The 25,419-nt window shown below is 41.7% G+C and overlaps 1 protein-coding gene across 1 annotated transcript in view; it reads left to right on the top strand.

Moving 5' to 3' along the window:
- The first annotated feature begins 1,857 nt into the window (after positions 1-1,857).
- LMBR1 (limb development membrane protein 1) overlaps positions 1,858-25,419 on the top strand; it is a 61,366-nt gene continuing 37,804 nt past the window's right edge. The window contains exons 1-4 of the mRNA XM_079946927.1: positions 1,858-2,264; positions 18,607-18,679; positions 21,944-21,983; positions 23,206-23,345. Of these exons, the coding sequence (XP_079803053.1) occupies positions 2,202-2,264; positions 18,607-18,679; positions 21,944-21,983; positions 23,206-23,345 (316 nt within the window). The 5' untranslated portion in view covers positions 1,858-2,201. The remainder of the gene's footprint in view (positions 2,265-18,606; positions 18,680-21,943; positions 21,984-23,205; positions 23,346-25,419) is intronic.

The following is a 25,419-nucleotide window of genomic DNA, read 5'->3' as shown; positions in this document are numbered from 1 at the left end:
TCAGTCATAAGAAGGAATGTGGTTGATTTATTACAGACACAGGCTGACAGAACTTGATGGACACACGGCAATCAACACGGTAAGAATGCAGAGGTGTTAAGAGAGAGTTCTTTACCCTTCTTCGGATGTGTCATTCCTACGGATGTGTCATTGCTGTTACTTAAAGATGGAACAGTTTTTTGGACTCTGGTTCAGACTAAGTGACTCACACTAAACAGTAGAAGCACCACTTACTGGACTGTACCACTTTAGCCTGCAAGATGGGGGAAATACCCGAGTGTTCTTTCGGATATAAATTTCATATACAGTGGTACCTCGGGTTAAGAACTTAATTCGTTCTGGAGGTCTGTTCTTAACCTGAAACTGTTCTTAACCTGAAGCACCACTTTAGCTAATGGGGCCTCCTACTGCCGCTGCAGGACGCAGGTGGCGCTGTGGGTTAAAGCCTCAGCGCCTAGGACTTGCCGATCGAAAGGTCGGCGGTTCGAATCCCTGCGGCGGGGTGCGCTCCCGCTGCTCGGTCCCAGCGCCTGCCAACCTAGCAGTTCGAAAGCACCTCCGGGTGCAAGTAGATAAATAGGGACCGCTTACCAGCGGGAAGGTAAACGGCGTTTCCGTGTGCGGCTCTGGCTCTGGCCAGAGCAGCGATGTCACGCTGGCCACGTGACCCGGAAGTGTCTCCGGACAGCGCTGGCCCCTGGCCTCTTAAGTGAGATGGGCGCACAACCCCAGAGTCTGTCAAGACTGGCCCGTACGGGCAGGGGTACCTTTACCTTTACCTTTACTGCCGCTGCACAATTTCTGTTCTCATCCTGAAGCAAAGTTCTTAACCCGATGTAACATTTCTGGGTTAGCGGAGTCTGTAACCTGAAGCATATGTAACCCGAGGTACCACTGTACATGGAAAGCTAGAACATCGGGTGGGGGGGAATCTTGTGCTACCTGTCGATCCTGCCACTAGAGGCCATCGCCTCACCTAGGTAAAGGTAAAGGTACCCCTGCCCGTACGGGCCAGTCTTGCCAGACTCTGGGGTTGGTGCGCCCATCTCACTCAAGAGGCCGGGGGCCAGCGCTGTCCGGAGAAACTTCCGGGTCACGTGGCCAGCGTGACATCGCTGCTCTGGCCAGAGCCAGAGCCAGAGCCAGAGCCGCACACGGAAACGCCGTTTACCTTCCCGCTAGTAAGCGGTCCCTATTTATCTACTTGCACCCAGGGGTGCTTTCGAACTGCTAGGTTGGCAGGCGCTGGGACCGAGCAGCGGGAGCGCACCCCGCCGCAGGGATTCGAACCGCCGACCTTTCGATCGGCAAGCCCTAGGCGCTGAGGCTTTTACCCACAGCGCCACCTGCGTCCCCATCGCCTCACCTAAGAATCATAAAATTATAGAGTTGGAACGGGACCCGAAGAGTCATGTAGTCCAACCCCCTGCAACCTTGCCTCATGGGTATGCCGGCCCTGCATACAAACATAAATTTCCCGTACTGGAAATAAGCATGCACCTGCTGCGCTGCTCCGTTCTTAATAACATTGGAGCCTGCGTCTCCTCGTGAAACAGCCACACTGGCTCCGCCTATTTCGAACCCCGCAAACCTTTGCCTAAGCCCCGCCTCACTTTGCATCTTCGGCTCCACCTCTTCCCAATGTCTCTTCCTAAGTCAACAACTCCACAGCCTCGCCCACTCCCTCTCGCAAGCTCCGCCCTCAAGAGGCGCGCGCGCGCGCTCTTCGCAGCTTTTGCTCGCGCCTCTCTCCTCGCAACGCAGAAGAGGCGGCGGTAGCCACACCCTCGCCGCTTAAGCCCCGCCCTCCTCGAGCGCTGTGGTCGCGGAGGCCCTGCCCCCTGCCCGCCTTCGCGCGGGCGGGCCCCCGCCTTGTCCGCGCAGGCGCAGCGTCACCCTTGAGCGGGGTACCCCCTCAGAGAGGCTGTCCGATCCGCCCCCCTCAGCCGCAGGACGGTGTGTGACAGACCCGGCGGCGAGGGAGCCAGGAGGCAGCGGCGCGCGTCGTTAAGTGTCGCGTCGTGCCCGCGCCTCACTCCCGCCCCCTCCGCCCTCTTTCCCTCACCCGCTCCCCCCCCCCAGGTGTCAGGGGCATCCGCCGCCGCCCCCTGCCATGGTCCCCCGCCCGTCGCCCTGGAAGCAGGAGGAGCTGGGGCGGCGGCCGCCATTGCCTGAGGGGGCTGCGAGGCGGCGATGAGAGGATGGACGCGGACGAGGTGACCATCCGCGAGCAGAACTTCCACAGCCAAGTGCGGGAGTACACGGTGCGTAGCCGCCGCCGCCGCCGCCGGGAACCGAGGGCCCTTTCGGGGCTACTGGCACCGCCTCCCTCGACGGCCCCCTCGCCCCCTTCCTCTGCAACCGCCCCCCACGGTTCTAACGTGTCGACCCCATTCGCCCCTTCAGGATCTCGCTTGCTCTGCCCCCCCCCTCACGAAGGCCCGCCTACACCGCCCCCGCGGGCGGGGAGACGGCGCTGCGCTCTAGCTTCGCAAGCGGCGGCGCCGAGAGGGCTCGCGTGTTTTGCACCTGCGTTTTATGCGCCCGGGCAGTTAGTAGACGCTGCTGCTGCTGCTGCTGCTGCTGCTGCTGCTGCTGCTGCTGTTTTTAAAAAGGACTTCCCTTGTGGTTAAGTTGCACCCTCCTCCCTTACCTTCCGCAAGCCACGCTTCGCCTTTCACTTTAAAGAAACTGTTCCACGTTTTTCCGTATTTGTGTGCGTGTTGCCCCTACGGCCGCTGCTTAGGGACTAAAGCCAGGTTTTAAGCATTATGTAGGACGCAGGTGGCGCTGTGGGTTAAAGCCTCAGCGCCTAGGGCTTGCCGATCGAAAGGTCGGCGGTTCGAATCCCTGCGGCGGGGTGCGCTCCCGCTGCTCGGTCCCAGCGCCTGCCAACCTAGCAGTTCGAAAGCACCTCCGGGTGCAAGTAGATAAATAGGGACCGCTTACCAGCGGGAAGGTAAACGGCGTTTCCGTGTGCGGCTCTGGCTCTGGCTCTGGCTCTGGCCAGAGCAGCGATGTCACGCTGGCCACGTGACCCGGAAGTGTCTCCGGACAGCGCTGGCCCCCGGCCTCTTAAGTGAGATGGGCGCACAACCCCAGAGTCTGTCAAGACTGGCCCGTACGGGCAGGGGTACCTTTACCTTTACCTTTAGGACAGTAGTTGCGAAGGCAAACATGTAATGAGACCATTAACCGTGTTGCACTTTTGTGCAGCTTTGGAAGTGTGTGGTCATAGTTTCTGTCTCCAAGGTGGATTGGCCTAAAGAGTTTCTACACCTGAGCAGGGTGTCTATTATTATTATTATTATTAAAAGTTCTATAATTCTTTTGTTCCCACCATAGGCAGAGAAGGTACAATAATAAATAGCACTTTACCACCCTTTAGCAGCATCATTGTTCTTAAGAGTCTGGGATGTCTCTCTAGACAGAGTTCTGGGATTTGCTTACTTGCTGTAAGTTGGTTTTATGGTCTGTGACTTTAAAACAGCATTGTGTTACTGTATTTATTACTTGCTGTATATAACACTGGGATCCCTTTCAGGTGAAGAACTGCTTAGAAATATAATAAATGCGTAAACAAACATGTCTGAAATATAATAAACAAACAAGGTAATGTGGGTCAAATGTGTTCATGGGATACTTTTGCTCTCTATTGGGCATAAGTTATGTGGGTCAAATGGATTCATGCGACGCTCTTGCAGTGACCTTTCATTTCAGCATATAAAGTGTTGACTGACTGACACTTAGTTCATGAAGATCTTTTCACTTGGAAAAGCTTATGCTCATATGACTGCCCACAGTATGGGTATACAGGGTAGAGAAAAAACCTTTACAGCCAATATAAGTGGTATGTATCATATATTCCTGCAGGAGTGTGTCTTCCTCATTCTCATATAACCCTCCCCAAACACAGCCCATACCAAGTATGGCAGCTGTATTGACTGTACCACACACACTGTAGCTGTACTCTCTAGTTCTGATTCTCAGTACCCGTAAGTAAATTATATACTGCTTGATTGTAATAAAACTTCTCAATGGTTTCATTAGTTTCATTGGTACTAATTTCTGAGTAAAATCGAAGCATTCAAAGTTCAGTCCATCACCTTTTGCACAAGTGATGTGTTTTTGACGTATCCAGCTATCCATTGCTTTTACTTCCTTTGCTGAATGTGGGAGTACATTCTACAAAGAAGCTTATGCCATTCTGATTTGCATATAAAGTGCTTCCTAGCTCCAGATCATAATCCAAACCTTAACCCAAGGCTGGAAGTATATGGTGTCACCACAGCCCTTCTATAAATACCATCTACTACTTTTGCATATCATGTACTGAGCAGGTGTGCAGGATTGTTGCATATACAGTGGTACCTCGGGTTACAGACACTTCAGGTTACAGACTCCGCTAACCCAGAAATAGTACCTCGGGTTAAGAAGTTTGCTTCAGGATGAGAACAGAAACTGCGCGGCGGCAGCAGGAGCCCCCATTAGCTAAAGTGGTACCTCAGGTCAAGAACAGTTTCAGGTTACGAACGGGCCTCCAGAACGAAGTAAGTTCTTAACCTGAGGTACCACTGTATTTCCATCTTTTAGAACAGATGGGAAGCCTCAGGCCTCGGGTGCAAATGTGACCCTCCAGGCCTCATTGTTTGGCCATTGGGACTTTCCACAGGTCATGCTCCTCATCAGCTTTTTACTGACTGGAATGTGTCCTTGAACTGGGATAATGTTTCTTAATTGCCAGAGTAAAGCGTGGAGAGATGTATGTGCATAAAGAAACACCCTACTTTTTGTGTGTGGTCATGCCTATTGTTCCACCCAGTTTTGTGTCTAGTCCCACCTAAACTGGCATGCCACTCCCATAAGGTTGCCAATGGGGGAATATAGCCCTCATGCTGAAAAAGATTCCCCCACATTTATAGATGAATCTCTAGAGGTCATGTTGTTTGCAATTGACTCCCATCATCTTTTGGGGGGAAAAGTTGTACCTCACTTTGCCCCCAAAGGAGCTCATAAAGTGCATGGATCCCCCACCCCACTATACTTCATAACAACCCTGTGAAGTAAGTTAGGGTAATGGGTTTAAGGTTGCCAAGTGAATTTCATGGCCGAATTTTTCTAATGCTGACACACACTGTTGAACCTGTGCCAGTCAAGTACAAGAGTACATCATTTGTCTAGCCTCTCCACATCAGTCCTGTATTAGCCAACTGCCTCGTAAGTGCTATGTACTTTGTGACTCTGTACCCACTAATGTTTTGCTTTTCCCCATATCATACTAAATACTATTCTCACAGCATTCTTCCCCAACCTGTTGTCCGCCTCCCCAGCTTTGCATAGTTGCATGCTGGGTACATTCAGAGATATATAACTGTCTGTATGGCCTCTTCGGAGTTGTCCACTTTGGTTCTATCACATATTCCCACTTCTGCAAATACAAAAGTGAACCTGCACGTCTCCCCATGAAGTGATGTGCCAATTTAATACTGAAAAGTTGGATGTGTGAGTAAATTGTACTCTTGCTTATTTATTGCCTGATGCCACCTTAAATTGCTGTGCTGTAAGGCTTGCCCTCCATCCCATTATTCAATACCCCCCAGTGTAATATTTTACATTTCTCTCTCCTTCGGCTGATTATAATGTTAGATAAAGACAGTACTTAAAACCACCATGTTGCTTTGTAAATTCCATAGGCAAGTATGGGGTAGCTTGTTGCGTTCCTTCTTTCCTTACACACGTCTTTCACACTTTCTCCAGACTGAGCATGGCATGCATCAGAATGAGGGAATATGTGGTTAACACCTCAGTGTCACAGGACTACGTCATCTCCTCTGCACAATACTTTTGGTAATGGATATTATAGTTGCTCAGCCTGTGTTAAATGCTGTTCTTAACCAGAAATAGAATATATAGTCTTTCTCTAGGAATGTTATGGTATACTTCCCCCAAACTGTGTTTTCAGTTTTGGCCTCTAATTTTTTATTGAAAAAACTGTAACAGGTTAGATAAAATTAGTGTTCTTGGAAGCTTTTTGTAACCTGGCATACTTCCTTAATTGCTTTTTTACACTACACTATTCCCGGAATCAGGCTGGTTCCTGTGGCCTGGGACACATTGTTCATTTAATGCATGGAGAATCCTGCCTTTCAGAGTAGGAGCAGACCAGATTGTTTAGCTTGTTGGTTTTGATTATAGTGACCCTTCTGGTTTTGCTTGTTTTATTAGATCAAGGTGTGAACAACTGAGGGTCTGTTCTCATTTCTGAGGATTTGTTATTTTCAGCTTTGGTCTTTTATAAAACCTTTTCCCCCCTTCAGTTGTAAGCTGATATTTTCAGTAAAGTGAATGTTAAGCCCTTCTCAGAAATTGCAGCCCACACATAGCACAGCAACACTTCTGTGCTGTGCAAAAGTTGCATAATAACTAATACCTTAAGTTAGCCTTCTGCTTTTTTCATAATTCTCATCAGCATCTTCTTACTGTTGGTCCAATTCTCCTGGTGCTAGGAACCTAGTTTGCATTTTGAATAGCTACAAATTTAGTTTGTGAAAGTGGACTTGGCAGTCATACCATCCTTTTGCTCTTCAGACAGCACAAACGTACAACAAAATTACCAAAGAATAATACAGTAGTCAGTTTCTTGTACCCATGTCATCATGCCATCTTTGTTTGGATTCAGCTTCAGATAGCTTGCCTCACCTAGTCCCTTGCTTCATTGAGACTCTGAATAATAGATTAATCAGACTCAAGATACAGATAAACATCAAACAAATTGTAACATTTTCTTAGCAATATATGAGAAAATCGACTTTCTGGAAGTGAAATTGCACCATGGGTGCCTTCACTTCCTTTTTTTTTTTTTTAAATAAAATTTTTATTAATTTCCAAATTTTTCAACATAAACAAAAACAACATGAAAACAAACACAAAAACTCATATTTTCTTAACCTTATTTCCATATCCCTCTTTTCCCGGACTTCCCCATACCTTTCCCTTTTTGCATCCTTAATTTTAAACCATTATTCAGCAACCCTTCTTAACCAATTAAATGTAAATTCATTCTCTTTTTCAATTCCACCCTAAAGTTAAACACAATTTTCCGCTGCAATTCTACGTCTTCTTTTCCCTCAGCATTTTAGCACTCCTCAATTTTATAATAATTCTTAAGATACATCTTAAATTTCTTCCAATCTTCTTCCACAGTCTCTTTCTCTTGGTCACGGATTCTGCCGGTCATTTCTGCCAATCCCATAAAGTCAATCACTTTCGCCTGCCATTCCTCCAGCGTGGGTAGCTCTTGTGTCTTCCAATACTACTTCCTTCCTATTGAATTATAAAACTCCAGTGTGGAATTTATTTTTATAACATCCTTTCCAGTCTTTGAAGTGATAGCATTCAGGGTAAATGATGGTTGAGATGCACCAAATATGCCAACTTAGCATTTTTAAAGGCTACATGTTTATAAATAATGCACAATACATTTTCCAGAAATCAGATGACTTGCAGTTTAGAAAGTTTGTTGACTGATTCATGGAGATCACAACTCAATGAAAAGAAAAGAGTTATAGAATTGTAGAGTTGGAAGGGATCCTGAGGGTCATCTAGTCCACCCCTGCAATGCAGGAATCTCAATTTGCAATCCCCATCCAATTGAAACCATATCAGACCCTGCTTAGCTTTACAAATGTGCCAGCAGCTTTATTGCTTCAGTTTTAACATGTTGATTGATGGCCAGTGATCAAAAGATATAACTTTTCTGGTTGCCTTGCACCAGACTCCTATGACCCCCTCAGTGCTAAATGCATATACAGTGGTACCTCGGGTTAAGTACTTAATTCGTTCTGGAGGTCCGTTCTTAACCTGAAACTGTTCTTAACCTGAAGCACCACTTTAGCTAATGGGGCCTCCTGCTGCCGCCGCGCCATCGGATCACGATTTCTGTTCTCATCCTGAAGCAAAGTTCTTAACCCGAGGTACTATTTCTGGGTTAGCAGAGTTTATAACCCGAAGCGTATGTAACCTGAAGTGAATGTAACCCGAGGTACCACTGTATATCCCTCCAGAAGCTCCCAGACCATGGCAACAGTTCTAAGGAGAACCCAGTTGAACAAATGTGAATGATATTAAATTTATAGTTTTGACGATTAGTGTGTAGAATTTAGGGTTTTCGTGAAAAAGTTTAAAGGACTACTCATGGTGCTATTGTTTCATGGAAATCTTAAATATAAATCCTTAATTAGTTTTCTGGAAAATCTGGAAAATAATTGAAACAATTATTAAATACAGTTTTTTCATCCTCAGTGCTTGTTTACTGTCTAAGTAAATGGCATTCATTCTGCTGTATTGAGTGAAATTCCCTGGTATAAATTAGATCCTCTGGGTATTTTTTCCATGTAGGTGTGTTAAATAGAATATGTTGCATAGAGGTAATTTATGGTTGTTAATTCATGGTTTCTCTCAATCCCTTCCCAGAGTTCCTTTGTCTCCTATGGTGGGAGTGACTACTTTTGTCTAAGAACTAATTATGTATGGCAGTTTTTAGTTTCCTAATCTAATTAGAGAGCAAATTTATATGGATGAAGAACATTAACTTGGCTCCTAAGTTGCTCCTCTATTCACATAAGGGGGAGATATCAGCCAACTCCCCCCCTCTATCTGCAGCCATGTGCACAATATTGTACACCATTCCCAAGGGTCTCCAAACCCAGGAGAAGGTTATTGGGTACTGCAGAAGGTAGGGGGAAGAGAGAAATCCCTCTTCCATGAATATGAATTTTGTCCTGTTCACAGGTGAAGTGTTGTATTTATGACCCCTCCTTCATTCCAGATACAGTAACTGCAGTAGAAAAGTCAACAGTCGCATTGATAAGTGTTCCAAGAGATGAAGGAGGGGGGGCATGGACTTGGTTTCACTTGCTCCTACTCACTCCCATTTCTCTGCTGGAGGTAGCTATGATTTTCTGATAATAGAATCACAGAATTGTAGAGTTGGAATTGACCTCAAGGGTCATCTAGTCCAAACCCCTGCAATGCAAGAATATTTTGCCCAATGCATGGCTCAAACCCACAACCCTGAAATTAAGAGTCTTATACTGTACTGACTGAGCTATCAGGTTGTGTGCTTACAGTTAGATTGGATCCAGTGTTGTATGTAGCTTCTAAAAATTAAGGGAAAATGTGGGTACTCAATCACATTTATTTGTGATTTGGCTGCTGCCATTTGTTCTTAGTTTTTCCACACAAACTACCAATCAATATCTGTCTCTTAAGTAATTTTTCAATGTCTCCTTGGAGATGCTATTTTTTCTTTGGCTGGGTTTGTTCCTACTGTTAGACCATAGTTTAAAATAAATTAATGTGCACAAGTGCTCTTCTCCTGCTCTGCTCTTTACTGTGCCAATGTGGGAGAGGAAACATGCCCAAACCAATACAGAACCTGGCTTGTTGTGAAGTGTGAACCTGGGCTCACAGATTTGTTTTCTTTCCAGACAAACCATGAATGGAAGCCAAGTATTAACGTGAATGTGTTAATGTTACAAGAACATGATAATGTTAGGATTGAAGGCTTTTTCTCTTCTCACTATAACTCTTGATTAATTGGCCTACCTGGCATGTTGCTGAGAGTCTTCTAAAGAACAGTACAATTGGTCCTTTATTTGACCTGTAGGACTTGCATCACAGACAGTTGTTTTCCTGAGAAGCTAAAAATGGATAGAAATTTATTCAGCTGAGTTCAAGGTGAAATGTATTCTCTTTCTGTGTGAATGTTGACCAGAGTGGGTTTGAACTATTCGGTCATCATTGTTACATTTTCCCTCTGATTACTTGAAGCCACAGCAGCAGGCATGTTAGTATTGCAGTGCCTGTTTCACACCCTTATAAATGCCTATTTCACACACTTATAAATCCACATTTATTTTGGATTTTGGTAGTTGGAAGTTGAGCAAATCCTGGTGGACCAGGTCTTTACCTCCCCATTTCTGCTGGGCCAAATTTGGCAGGCAGGTGGGGTTACTATAATCACTATAACAGCAGGTGATGCACTTTGTAGCCCCACTTGTTGGGACTTCAAAGAGTGGTGTGGGCTGTTTGCAAAAGGACTTTTAAACAGCTCACACTGAAACTGTGTCACGTTTGATGTCAGATATTGGGCATATGGGCATGCCTTGCCCAAATGAGGAGGCTTCATAGACTAATCCATGGTTTGTTGAAATTTGATTATTTAAAATTATTGTTCAGTATTGTCAGTGAATGTGGCATTGTAATACAGTCCTAAAGTTTTGAGGTTGGATGTGGGAATTCTGTTGGCCGGGCAAGAATTTGAATGGTTCCCCAGAATCCAGATGCCTGCCCAGCTAATAAACTTGTTCTGCGGTCTTTGGGAAACGTCAAGTTTTTCAGCATTCATTCTTTTTCGCAAATATTTTTGCAAATATTTGGTAAAATGGTTTGATCTGTGGGGCTCAGGTGTACAGTTATGTCACCCCTTGCCTGCAGAGCTGGCAACCTCTCACCCTTTTTCAAACACCCTCCCTTGTGCAGTGTTCCCTCAGCCTCCTGATGCCCCTCTCTTCTCCTTGGGAGTCCTCCAGGCAGCTGCTGCTGCTCTCTCTGGTCTCTGAGCTGCCCTCACCCTAGCCTAAAGAGAGCTGCCTCCTTCAGGCACCATTCCTTTTCAGAGCTTATAGCCAGGGCTGCTGCAATAAACAGCTGTGCAAGCTCAGGGTAGGCAGAGATATGAGAGGGCATCAGAGGAGGGAGGGAAGGAAAGAGGGACAGAGGCCAGTGTTGCTTGTGGCAGCCCTGACCATCATTCAAGGCACCCCAGGGTGCCATGGCACACTGGTTGAAAACCACTGAATGAATTAAATTTCTATACCACCCTTCTTCTGAGAATCACATGGTGCTTTACCATAAAAAATGAAATAAGTATCATAGTAACAAATAGAAACAACACACCTCCCAGTTTAAAAGGCCATAGATTGTTTACGTGGCCAAAGGCCTGGGAGAAGAGGAATGTTTTTGCCTGGTGCCTAATGATATGCAACAAAGGTGCCAGGCAAGCCTTTGTCCTAATGTCACCAGTGCAACTTATGGCTGAGTGGGCATATGAACTTGCATGTCATGGACCAAATCCGAATGCTTTAAATCAGGGGCGAGGAACCTCCAGCCTTCAGGTCAGTGTTGGCCCACCAGGCTTCCCCATTTGGCCCCTGAGTCCATTTTGGGCAAGTCACATTCACCTGCCCTGTACCTGACCTGACATCATACTGATAAAAATTGGGCTTGATCAAAGCCTGCTTTGAACAGCTGCCAAAGTGCTTGACAGCTAGCTGGTTGTTGGGAGCCTTTGAAGCATTAAGCAGGAACCCAGCAGTAAGCAGGATTGCTCTCCGGTCACATTAGCCTATGAGAAGAGGGAGTGATCTGCTTGGTTTTTGATTGTTGGTTGTTGATTTTTGCTTTTCTCCAGTTGTGTTAGGGAGTAATATTCTGCTGTAAACAGAATTATACATTTTTAGTGACTCCACATCCTTCTGTTTGTGCTTATATTTTGTTCATAAAAACTTAATGCTAGTTTCTTATTTATTCTAAGGGGATGAAAGTACTGGTTCTAATTTAATGCTTTTGTAGAGTATTATAAATCTGTCATATCAAAAGTATGAAAAATCAATACATTGGGATAAATTTTTATGAGTTATAACTCTTAGCTTCCATGAATATGCAGGTGTGTGGATGTAGTTCTATACTAAAGAATATCATGAATAATTTGATATATTGAGTTTTATTTATATAGTTTATTGTAAAAGTGCCACCTTGGAATTTTATTTATTTTATTTAACAAAATTTATATACTGCTTGATTATAAATAGAATCTCTAAGTGGTTTACAAACAATAAAACACATTAAGTTCTCAAAAGTTTCAAACATATATTTCAAACAATTCAAAATATAAATAAGATCAACTTAAGCTAAAAACATATTAACATGTGCCAACAACTTCTTTATTTTCAAATTTTCTTCTACATGCCTATGTCTAGAACAGTCAATGTAGGAGAAGAACCTACACCTTATTTTTACCTTCTAGCATGGGCAAGGAACCTTTTGACCCAACTGACCAGATCTTTCTCCATCCTCATTCCTGACTGGACAGGTGGGTTGTCCCTTCTGCAGTGCTTCCCAAATGTCTGACAGCTAACTGGTTGTCAGGTGTCTGGGAACACCAGTGCAAGGGGCTTTGCAAGGGAAATCTGTTGTACAGATGATTCAGACACACCATTAGGTGCCCCACACTTGACATCACATAAGATGTCAGGTGTGGGGCAGATGGGCATGTTTTGGGGAAACAGGCCTTGTGGATCAAATTAGGAACTAGGGTACCCCAAATTTGGCCCATTGGCAAGAGGTTCCTTACCCTTGTTAAAGGTGTGTTCCAAAAAGCAGCAGAAGAGAACTTGATATTGTTGTGGCTTTATCATACTGCCCTCCTGTTTTAATTGGGAACTTCATTTTTAAAACCAATAATAATAAGCTAAGGCTTGAGAGTATGGAAAGTACAGTCCTTCCAACGTTCTTTTCTGAAGCAGTGAGATTGATATGGTCTAGCCTCTTGTTCCTTCCTCTACAATGGCAAGAATTTCGGAGATCAGTTTGATGGACCTGGGTTTTCTGAGGACATTGCTATGGGTGGATGATCTAGCAGGGTTAACAAACTTGAGTTCTTTATGTTGTTATGCCAAGTAAACTTTGGCTTCCAGGCATTGAAAATTGAGGTAAAGAATGCTTCCACACTCAGAAGCTACATTTCATAGAATCATAGTTGGAAGGGATCTCAGGGGTTATCGAGTCCAACCTCATGCAGTGCAAGAATCTCAACTAGATTCATCCAACCTTAAAAACTTGCAAGGAAGGAGAGTCCACTGCCTCTCATGGGAGCCGGTTCCACTTTTGAACAGCTCTTACTGTCAGAAAGTTCTTCCTGATGTTTAGTCGGAATCTTCTTTCTTGTAACTTGAATACATTGGTTTGGGTCCTAGCCTTCAGAGCAGGAGAAAACAAGAATGCTCTATCTTCCATGTGACAGCCCTTTAGGTGTTTGAAGATGGCTATCATATCTCCTCTCAGTCTCTTCTTTTCCAAGCTAAACATATCCAACTCCTTCAACCATTCCTCATAAGGCTTGGTTTCCAGACCCTTGACCAACTTTATTGCCCTCCTCTGCACACATTTCAGCTTGTCAATATCCTCCTCAGTAATCCTTATGACAACCCTATATGATAGGCCGTCATTGTTGTTATACTACATATGGGTTGGACTGAGAAATTCTTGAATGATACCATCATTCTTAAGGTCTTCCAGACTCACCATTTTCCTAAGGAAGATGGATAGCTATTGTCATATGGAATAAATTGTTGATGCTCTGTTCACCTCTTTAATTGTAATCAAAGCAGTTCATGAGCAAAGGCAACTGACAATATTATACGATATATATATATATACGATATACAATATCTTTATTGTCATTGTCCCATGCAGAACAAGTAAAATTGAAAAACTACATAAAACTACATAAAAACTATATAAAACTACATAAAAACTACATAAAACATTAAAAAACCCCTAAAAACTCTGAAACCCCATTTTAAAATACACTATACTATAGAGACCCCTTATGCTGCGTTTAGAACCAGAATTGCATTTGTGTAGAAACTGTTTCTCAGGTGGCTAGTCCTGGCCTTTATCACCCTATACCTTCTTCCAGAAGGCAGAAGCTGAAAGAGATCATTTCCGGGGTGCGTACTATCCTGCACTATCTCTGCTGCTTTCTTATGGCACCTGGCAGCATAGATTTGATCTAAGCTGGGAAGAGTGCACCCAATTATTCTCTCTGCAGTCTTTACAACCCTGGATAGCATTGTTTTTTCCCTGGCCCCCACTCCCATTTCCATTCTTTTTTAAAGCATTTCTGAGGCACCAAGGAATGCAAATAAAAAGGAAATTTTGATTTGATATTCTTTGCAGAAGTCTGTGAGTGGCATATCTTTATTTATGATGCTTGAGATGGATCTGCATGTAGCTATTAGTACTTTGTTTAGTTGTCAAATGGCCCTGAAGGACACAAGCATTTCCTTATGGGAATACTCTTGCATTAGAATCAGTCTGTTGCCACCTGCTGTATAGAAGAAAGATTGCTAATTGTAATTATATCCACTGCTTTCAATTTGGGAAACTGTTCTAAATTGTTCTAAACCTTTTAATGTGGTTTACTTTGCAGACTCAACAGTAATACCACTGAGAAAATAGTTTAAGGAAGGCATTGCTGTTGATTCCATGCATTTGTGTCGTATCATGAGTCCTAAGATAACCTACAGGATAACCAGATTCTCTATCACTAAGCTTGGAAAATATTGGGAATTATTAAATATTGGGAATAATAAAAACTTATTGTGAGGGATCCATGGTTATATTTGCAATTATGGCTGTGCTTTTTCAAGCACCTGTTTCAGCTTCTGCCCCCTTCATCCTGGTTTCTACCTCATGCAGTCATCTATCTTCATACACATTCAGCATTTTTGGATAAACTTCCATTATCCCTGACCACTGACCATGCTGGCAAGGAGTGATGGGAATTGTAGTTCAACAACACCTAGGGACCCAAGATTGAAAAAAGCTCCACTATGGCCTTTCCAGGTTTACATGCAGTTCTGTATCAGCAATTTGAAGATGGTGCACAAATGGTTATATTTCCTGCTGCTTTTATTCAAGAGTTAATATAAAGGTAAAGGTAAAGGTACCCCTGCCCATACGGGCCAGTCTTGACAGACTCTGGGGTTGTGCGCCCATCTCACTCAAGAGGCCAGGGGCCAGCGCTGTCCGGAGACACTTCCGGGTCACGTGGCCAGCGTGACATCGCTGCTCTGGCGAGCCAGAGCCGCACACGGAAACGCCGTTTACCTTCCCGCTGGTAAGCGGTCCCTATTTATCTACTTGCACCCGGAGGTGCTTTCGAACTGCTAGGTTGGCAGGCGCTGGGACCGAGCAGCGGGAGCGCACCCCGCCGCAGGGATTCGAACCGCCGACCTTTCGATCGCCACCTGCGTCCAAGAGTTAATATACTTCAGGGCATTAATGTGGACTGCCCCTCACTTTTTGGGTGTTTATTTGCTTGCTATGAGTTATTATGGCTTCTTGTCAGACCTGCATCATTTGACCTTTTTTTTTTTTTTGTATGTAGTATTTTGCTATTGTAGAACCATCTCTTGAGTTGGGGTTGGGGGGAAATCTAAGGAATGATTTAGGGCTGTATAATCTTCCCCTGCCCCAGATTTTAGGCCTTTAAAAAAAAACCCAACCTTTTAAGTACAGCATCTGATCCCTAAGAAGTTCTAGAGCTTAAATTCAGTTACTTTTGCAAGCTCTAGCCATGAGAAATGTTGGTCCTTGGACACAATATGCTTGGAATGTGATAATAATATTGCCAACCTTTCTTGGCCCTATTACAGAATATATGGTATGTAAACTTCTAGGAACTGAGAGTGGTTAAATCACTAGAATGAAACATTGTATGTAAAAAGACATGGCAGCTGCTAGTGTATCCTACTGACAGTTAATTTCACTTGTATCATTTTGTAGTTTGGTTGTTGGAGTCTCAACCACTAGCCAAACAACAGAAAGATACTGTGCAAGTGAAATTAACTATCTGTAGGCTATGCTGGCAGCTGCCATCTCTTATGTATAATGTTTCATTCTAGACGATTTATCTAACCACTCTAGTTCCTAGTGCCTTCATCTGCCCCTGCTGTAACAAAACATGTCCCTTCTGTATCGGTTTCTACAGCCACAGCAGATGCTGTGACCCTCCAATGGTTTGACTTCATCCCCGAAGGCGCACTCTTCCATTGTCTCTCGCGACACATGGGTGCCAACCATGTTGGTTAGTTGTAGAACACTGGATGAGGTTTAGCATGAGGAAGAGGTGAGGAAAGGATATACTTTTGATTATCCTCTATAGCATCACCTGACAAATTGTTTATAGACCCATTTCCTACTCTATCCTAAAAATACACTTTGAAGATTACTATGATGAAATTATGAGCAGCTGCAGTTGGAAGTCAGAAATTGATTGCATGTGCAAATCCCTGCATGCCGTTAGGTGTTCTCTGCAAAAATGTGAACTACCTTTATTCTGGCTTTAAATCATACTGATTTAATTTGGAATAATAGATCTCTCGCTGTGGGTTGGAAGTACTGTTTCAGAATTAAATATGACCCTGCTTCCAGTCAAATTGAACTTGGCAAAGCAAGCCATTTTTAATCCATAAGTGTTTTTGCATGAGAACGTAAGTGTTAGCCAATTAATTGTAGATAATGTATTTTAAAATAGTCTCTGCATAAACAACCCTCTAGTTTTTTCATTATCTCCTTCCTGAAACCCTGAGAATGAAGGATAATAGAAGCACTCTGCAGGGTTTTAATGACAAGTGCTGGGTAAGATGAGCTGAACCAGGAATGGGGTACTATATGCTGACAAGCGCTGGCCTGGAGAGTGCTGATCTGTCCAGTCATTTGATATAACTGGTTATTGGCATTTAGAGATAGCTAATTTGAGTGAAAGCACAGTGAATAAAGCCAGAGTCCAAAGAAACTGCAAATTAATATACTGTTCAGGTACAATCCGGCTCAGATTAAGTCCTGACGTATGCATGGGGGGAAGGGAATATTCTACTTACATCCAAATATACAGTCAATCTTCTTCTTTGGCGATCACTCATAGCTGAGTAAGATTGTCTTCCATGAATATGGTCTTAACAGTGTGTCCATGAATATGGTCTTAACAGGCAACTGTGGAGACCAGTTCTGGATCCAGGTAGGAGTTGATCATGGCGAGGATTTGCCAAACGTGCCTTCCTCTTAGCTCATTTCTCCCTTTCGTCCTGAGTTCGTTCTTCTTCAAAGTACATGATGCCTTTCAGTCAGTATTTAATGTGAAACTTGACTTTAAAGTTAAAGAATATTTTTATGAAGTTATTTTTGTTGTTTTATTAATCTCTTTTCTGTTTTTCTACTCAGACATTTAAGGCACAGTTGTGCCTTTGTACTTTTAGTATTATTATTACTCTTCTGATATATGTAATGCCAAACCATGGTTTGGTGTTATTCCTAAACCAGCATACTGACTACTAAACATGATTAATAGTAAAATTTGTGTATGTGAGGAGTGCAATCCTTTGGCCATTTGCTATCCATGGGCAACATTACATTGCACAGACTCTCATTATTAGAGGAAATACTAAATTTCATGTTGCATTTTTCATCACATTTTGTATCGCAATGTTTCAATAATGGTAAGAGTCAAGTGGGACCTGCAACAGAATGTTGCAGCGTAGAATATTCCTATTCAACCACTGCAGCCATTCTTTCTTTCTAGACACTTGATTCCAGGAGCAGCCATCTCATACCCTTCAGGTTCTGTGAGCTACAACTCCCATCATTCCTCATTGTTGACCCTGCTGTCTGAGGCTGGGATCATGATTGTTAGATTTTTTTTAATGAAAAAGTTCAAGGTCTGACAGGATTATAAAAGAAGAAATCAGGTTAGAAAGATACATTGCCACTGATTTCCACTGATCACTCTGTTCAGCTGCCAGTCATTGTAAGAAGGAAGACATACAGTAGTCGTTGTTTCCCATGTAGCACAGATTGCAAACTTTATACTTTGTCCTTTGACATGAGATGTTTTGCGCAGCCCCACATTCTGGAGTCTTTGCTTGCTGGTAGGTAAGTGTACATAGGATTGCAAGCCTTAGTCAATTATCGGTTGAATTGGGGATTGGCATCCCATAAATTATGTATTTGAATAGTTGGGTTTTTTAGTGTAAGATTGTGGGGCTACTACAGGAAGTGTAATGGTTTAAAACCTTCAATTAACTTACCATTCATTTTGTTCCTACTTTATTTCTAACATATCTGGCTTTGTTTTCCTGTATTATATTCTGGGTACAGTAGTTGTCTACATGTCAGTGGTTGAAAGAAATACAAATGATTAGTATAAAGTTCAACGCCATTTTAATGCATAGTTTATTTTCTCACAAGCGTGATCCAGTAAAAAAATACCTAGACTTGTGCAATGAATTAGCAGACTTTGTGTGTTGCAGGAGTGCTGGAGTGCCATCATTGCATCCTACTGGTGTTCTGGGTCAGTTGCCAGATTATATCTTCAAATGTGTTGTGCAAGCAAAACAGAAGCTTTCTGGCATGCTCACTAGACAATAAGACTGGCAGTCATCTTGCGTATTAATACACATTGTTCCTGAAAAATGATGGATTAATTCCTTTGCAATCTGGCCTTTTTAATATATCTTGACTAGTTAAGAAGATATAGTGGTGAATTTTCTTATGTGTGGCCCTTGCAGCAGTAAAATTAGTACTTTGGAAAAGCTACAAAAATAGCCAAAATAACATAAGCATTGCATATTAGTAATTATACTGTTGGTATAATGTTTTCTTTCTATTTATTATAGGTTGTGTCACTTTAGTATTTTTGAAAACTAAATTGCTGCTTGTTATATGATGTGAATCTCTTCACTCTGTAACTTTCTTTTTCAGATCTGTTTTCTTCTGTTTGCTATTCTCTATATTGTTTCCTACTTCATTATCAGAAGATACAAGAGGAAAGGAGGTAACTGTTTTTATAGTCATATGTAGACTGCAATCATAATGGGAAATAGATGAGATGCTCTTGATGATATTGGGGCACAGCGCCAAAAAGGTGTTTTGGGTGATGAGGGGAAAGTTTGTGTTTGACCAGAGAGCCGTGCTATTTTACATTATCTCTTTGTTGTATTTGCCCAACCTTTATTTCTTGCAGTGTGAGTTTCCCAACTTGTTAGGACTTTAGCTCTTAACTTGTGCCTGTTTTCTTCATTTATAATTTTGCAAGTTGGTTAATAGAAGGTGAAGTTTATTTATTTAAATAATTTATATATTGCTTCTGATAAAAAAATCTCCAAGTGGTTTACCATGTAAAATTCCAGTACTAAACTGTTAATACATATAAGAACAAATAAGTACTAAATTATACATACAATCTAAAAAAGAATCAACAATATAAGTAAGTAATGTAACAGCGCCATATGTAAAATGGGACAATAACCTAGTGGGGCAAAACCTGCCCAGGCAGATGTGTGTTAACAGTCTTGGAAAGCACCAATGGCCAGAAAGAAAGCTAATTGCCTGTGCCATGCTGCCACCTAGCTACCAAATGTCTACAGACTGCATGGTGGCAATCTTCTTCTTCTTCTTTGGCGATCACTTGTAGCCGAGTAAGATTGTCTTCCATAAACAGGGTTTTAACAATGAGTCCACATGCAATCTTATTAACAGTTGCATGACAGGGATCCTAGTGGTACAAATAGCAGTATGGTTGCAGTCTAAATAAATATGGGTTCAGGATTGCTAATTTAGTTTATCATTACTATGTCAGTAAATGATATGCTATTTAAGGGTTTGAGATTAAAGTTTAACGGGATGGCTTATATTAACTTGTATTTTAATGTAAGATCCACGTATTGATGGTCAGTGTATCCAATATGTTATGGTTTACTATTACTGTTAGTACTATTTTTCCTGTTTTTCTTCTTCTTTACTTTATTCCCCATCTTTTCATGATATTTCCCTCAAATTCCTTGTTAAATTTGCAAATCGAAAAATTAATAAAACATAAATAAACTTAACATCCAAATTTATGTGTACTCAGACAAATTAATTGACGGCAAGGCTATCCAAGGCTACTGGCCATGATGGCTATGTTCTGCTTCCACTGTCAGAGGCATTATTCCACCTACTATCAGTTGCTTGGAATTGCAGGTGGGCAGAAGGCTGTTGCGCTCATGTCCAGCTTGCAGACTTCCCACAGGCACCTGGTTGGTCATTTCTTATCCGTCAAAAACTAAGTTATACTTGGGTAAGGGTAAGCTTCTGGTGGCTTGCACCATCAAGCCATCTTGACATTTTTCTTCACTTTCATCTCTAACATTGTGTACAGTGGTACCTCAGGTTACATATGCTTCAGGTTACATATGCTTCAGGTTACACACTCCGCTAACCCAGAAATAGTGCCTCAGGTTAAGAACTTTGCTTCAGGATGAGAACAGAAATCGTGCTCTGGTGGCACGGCGGCAGCAGGAGACCCCATTAGCTAAAGTTGTGCTTCAGGTTAAGAACAGTTTCAGGTTAAGAATGGACCTCCGGAATGAATTAAGTACTTAACCCGAGGTACCACTGTATATTTATAAATGTAGCTTTATGAAAATGAATTCCTTTAAACTTTGACATTTCTCTTTTTTATTTAAACATTTATGAAATACAGTACTTTTATAAAGTACAAATATGAAGCATGATAAAAAATATGCAGTTTGATTAAAAAAAACTTGCATAATATTTTGATTACATTTTCATTTCTTTTCTGACAATATTTTAATGGAGCTTTCTAAAGTTTCAAAATTCCAAAACTGTATTTTTTCCTTTTTTCTCTTTAAACACGAAATTTTGCACTGATTTGTCAAATCATATATATCAAATTTCTTAATACAAATCCTAATAACTAATACGGTTTCATATTGTCTTGCACCTTACAGTTGGAAATTTTCAAATTAAACCTCTTTTCAATCTGTTTCTCATTTCCTATCTACCCTGAGTTGTTTTATTTTGGGGTCGAGGGGTTGTTTCTTTTCTGCCAGTTAGGTCTGGAGGGCAGGACAAATGCTCCCCCTGGAAGAGGTGGCAACAATCTTGAAGACCCTGCCTATCAAGGCCAGAGGGGGGGAGTCATTCTATTCAGAGAATGTCTGCTAGTCCAATCTGTAAATATAAATTCATGGTAGAACACAGAGGAAGCACAATTTCCATTTTCCATTTTCTTTAACATTGTTAAAGTAGAGCCAAAGTGCTAAGAAGTAAAGAAAGTGTGATAACAAATTAAGCATTGTACATACAGTCATACCTCGAAAGTTGAACAGAATCCGTTCCGGAAGTCAGTTTGCCTTCCAAAGTCCGGCTCCTGCAGCCAATTGGAAGCCCTGTTGGACATTCTGCTTCCAAAAGAACGTTTGAAAACCAGAACACTCACTTCTGGTTTTCGATCTTTCGGGAGCTGGAATGTTCGACTCCCAAAGCGTTTGGGAGCCGAGGTACGACTGTATTCTAATTTCCCCCCAAATTATGTGTACTCCCATCTACAAATAAACTTTTTACCTATGGTTTCAAAGTGCTTTGAGATTTCACTTTTCTTTATTATTGGAATTTATTAATGGAATTTTATTGTTTATGTTATGCTTTGCAGTGCCATGATATATTTTTTTCTTAATATTGGTGGTATATAAGTGTTTGCAAATAAAATAAGCATAAGATGGCCTTAGGACATTCTACCAAACCAAGCAAGGGAGGAAACTTAAGTCACTTGTGCTTCCTCTGTTGACATTTCTGGGTCTCATTTGAGGGTGAAGGGAGAGATGTTTGTTTTGTTTATGCACTGGATAACATGGATTGTGCATTTTGCCACCAAGATGTGTCTCTTGCCTATGTAAAAGTTAAAAACTTCCTCATTTGCTGCCTCATTGACTGTCCAAAGGCAGTCAGTCAAGAACAATAGGTTTTGTAAACTGTGATGCAGACTCAAATGCTGAATTTGAGATTAGTGGTGGAAAAAAGCTTGTATATAGGAGCATTGTACTATGACAGCACAAAGATTGGGCTATCTTGCTGTGTAGGCATCTGTCTTTAAGGCAAAGACTAGGGCAGTCTAAACAAGGGTTCACTGATTTGTAATCCGTGCATTTTGACCACTTTAACTTTTTTTATATATATAAATGTTGGAAAAGAAGTAAAAAGCAGGCAACAATTCTCTTGGAAATAAAATGTAATACAAATATGCATTATTTTTCAGATGAGCAAGAGGATGAAGATGCTATTGTCAATAGAATTTCGTATGTATATGTTTGTATGTATATGTATATCTTATTTAGGCTTTCATTACCTTTCTGGTGCTATGCAAATATAGGTCTGGCTTGTACATAATGCTAAACCCACAGACAATCGAATGAATCATGGATTGTTTTCCAAAGTTTTATTTGTTTTCCAGCTGCTCTTGCCCCATGCTGTTGTAGTTTTTCTAGAGTTGGGTGGGCAAACAAACTGTGGTTAAAGAAGGATGTTGGGTTCACATCAGGCCAATGTTTGGTGAACCCAAAACAAACCATGGTTTCAAAACACTGAACAAACCGTAATTACGCTTCTGGTCAGGATTTTTACATCACACTAAGTCATGGTTTGAATTTATTTTAATAAACCATGGTTTAGTATAATGAATGAGGCCAAATAAGTGTTTTTCTGTTGCAGAAGAAGAATACTCTTGTGCTCTCCATTCACAAAACTAAAATATATGCTGCTTGCATGGCTTTTTAGCTCTTAGTTTTTGACAATGGATACAGTGTTTATGAATCAAATAGCAAAATCTGAAAATAAAATCTGCATTCCCCGTATTTAAATTTTCTCTAAAACTTAGGTGTCCCCTGAGAATTTTGACTTTTTGAATAGCTTTTATAAGAAACTCTTATAAAAAATATCTTTATCATAACCAGCTTTCCATATGACATGGGAGCTGCAATCTGATAATTCTCAGCCCAGAGCCTCCTTATGCATGCCAATCTAGTTGTGTAGTTCTTTGGATTGTGGCATATGTGTGTGTTTCCCTTTTAGTATTCATCTGCAAACCAAAATTTGTTTGAAATTTGCTCCCATGCGGAGCTTTTCATTACTTCAGCAGTACTAGACTTTTACAGCAGAGGGAGCACTTTCATTAACCTTGACAGATGTTTGGTTTTCTTTAACACATTCAGGAATAGTTTTTTGTGAGGTATAAGGAAAAATAAGGAAGTGAGAGGATGGTGTGCTAATTGAACTGCTTAGAGGCCATCTTGGTGTGTGTAAGCCACATATAAGTTAATAATAATAGCAGCTAATATTTGATAGGTTTCTATTCTATTTTTTTAAAAAATTAAACTTTGCATGTTGAATATTAGCTCTGGTGCCTGCAAGGCAGTGGCAGTTATGCATTGAAGCTCTTTTTAAGCTGTTGTCATTAACTTAACAGTTTGTGTCTGAACTGTTGTATTAGCAGTAACAATAATGCTTCCTTTTGATTTTCAGGCTATTCTTGAGTACATTTACTCTTGCGGTTTCAGCTGGTGCTGTCCTTCTTCTACCTTTCTCAATAATCAGCAATGAAATCCTGCTCTCTTTTCCACATAGCTACTATATTCAGTGGTTAAATGGATCTCTAATTCATGGTTTGTATTATACAATTTTAATATTGGTACTTGAATTTTAAACACAAAATTAAGTGTACCAGCTATGCATCAAATCAGAACCATTAGGGTACACAGATTACCTTAGGAAATGTTTTCCATCCTAAGTAGGGGCATTCAGTAAACTAGGCAGGTAATCGTACCTGCTTTTCATCTTTAGAATGCTCTTTTTTCATAAGGGCTCTCCAAATCCTGAACTTGTGCATCTTCTGCAATTGATGCAAGATGCTTTTAGTCAAACTGGCTTTTGGTGGCAAGGGACATGGTACAATAATTAGCATTTTCTTTTCCACCCTGAGGTCTTGGGACAGGGTGATTGTAAGTCCAATTAAAAACAACAACAACAACAAAACAAACAACAAACAAACAAACAAACAAACAAACAAACAGGACTTTCATTGGATAGATCAACTTAACTATTTTTCAGAAGGGGTTGAATGCTGTCTTTTAGACACTCCTCAATTATCTATACTAGATTTGTGGGATGTGGCGGCATCCCCAATTAGCTGTCATTCTGGTTCTGTGTGGGAAGAATGAAACTTGGGAAGAGCGGCTGCTTTGTTTTCATTATAGGGTTTGTTTTGATGAGGTCAGAGATGTCCTGCTCTACTTCTGTCCAATATTCAGATTAGTATTCTGAACCACACAGAACTGGCATTCCACAGGTGATAACACAAGCAGTGTAGCTGAGAGTCAGCACTGAATGGTATGTGAATTGCAGCCTGATGATAATTATACATTCAAACCCAGAGGTAACATGGTTCAAAGGCAGTCTAAAGTCAAAACAGAGGGAGGCCCAGCAAATAGCTAGGTAGACGGGCTGCTCCTCCGTGATGTTTGCCTCAGGGAGCTCCTGGTCATCCTTCAGCACGCCAATAGCAACAAGCTGCATATGAGAACCCACATATCCAACTGTACGATGAATTGATTTAAGGGGGCATGAGATAAATGGAGATCATCAGTGGTAACTCTGCTTTGAGTGACTGATGTGTGGGAATGTGTATACTTTTTGGTACTTCAGTTTGCAGTGCAGAAGCAAGATTATTGGCTGTGCAAGACAGGAATTATCCCGTTTTTTTGCCTTGAAGATGAGAAAGCTAGTGTGGTGTAGCAGTTAGATTAGGATTTGGGAAACCCAGGATCAAATCTTCACTTAGCTATGAAGCTCACTAAGTAGTGCTGGGCCAGACACTGTCTCACCTGCCTTGTGAGGTGGTGGTGAGAAAAAAACTTGTGTGCCACTTTGAGCTCCTTGAAGGCATAATGGAATATAAATTGAATAAATAAGTGACGTGTGAATAAAGGGTCTGTGAAATAACAACCTTGAAGTCACCATATATATATATATATATATTGGGGGGGAGTCATTGAACAGGTGGAGCATACTGCTTAGTCAGCAGCTTAGAATCTCAGTGTGATATTGGATGTCATATACAAAGTTATACAGTGGTACCTCAGTTTATGAACATAATCTGTTCTGGAAGTCCGTTCTTAAACCAAAACCGTTCTTAAACCGAGGCACGCTTTCCCTAATGAGGCCTCCTGCCGCCGGCGCCCTTCCACTGTTCGGATTCCGTTCTTAGACCGAGGTAAAGTTCTCAAACCAAGACACTATTTCCGGTTTTGCGGAGTTTGTAAACCAAATTGTTCTTAAACTGAGGTACCATTGTATTAACTTTAGTTAGCTACTGAATTTGTGTGCTTGGGGGTCCTCAGTCATTCTGATGAAGTTAAATTGTGGTATTTTTTATTAAGCACTAGCATGGATTGTTTTAGATACTTAATATTTTTAATTCCTGCACTAGAATGTGTTACTTCCCTTGAGTCCTTCATAGAGAAATTGAATTAATAAAAATATATTTGTGTATCTTCTGCCCTGATCTGGTATCTGGGAGGCGCACGTGGTAGTTTAAAACCAGAAGCTCCTACATGAAGTTTGTTTATCTTATTTTGCATAGTAATATCTGTAATCTACATGTAAGCATACAATTTTGCAGTCTGTTCCTGTGGTAGATTCCTTTATAAAGGATGTCTAATTGAATTCAGAAATCTTTTG

This window comes from Podarcis cretensis, assembly GCF_951804945.1.
Source record: "Podarcis cretensis genome assembly, chromosome: 12".
NCBI classification, from domain to species: domain Eukaryota; kingdom Metazoa; phylum Chordata; class Lepidosauria; order Squamata; family Lacertidae; genus Podarcis; species Podarcis cretensis.
This window is presented reverse-complemented; position numbering and strand designations above follow the sequence as displayed.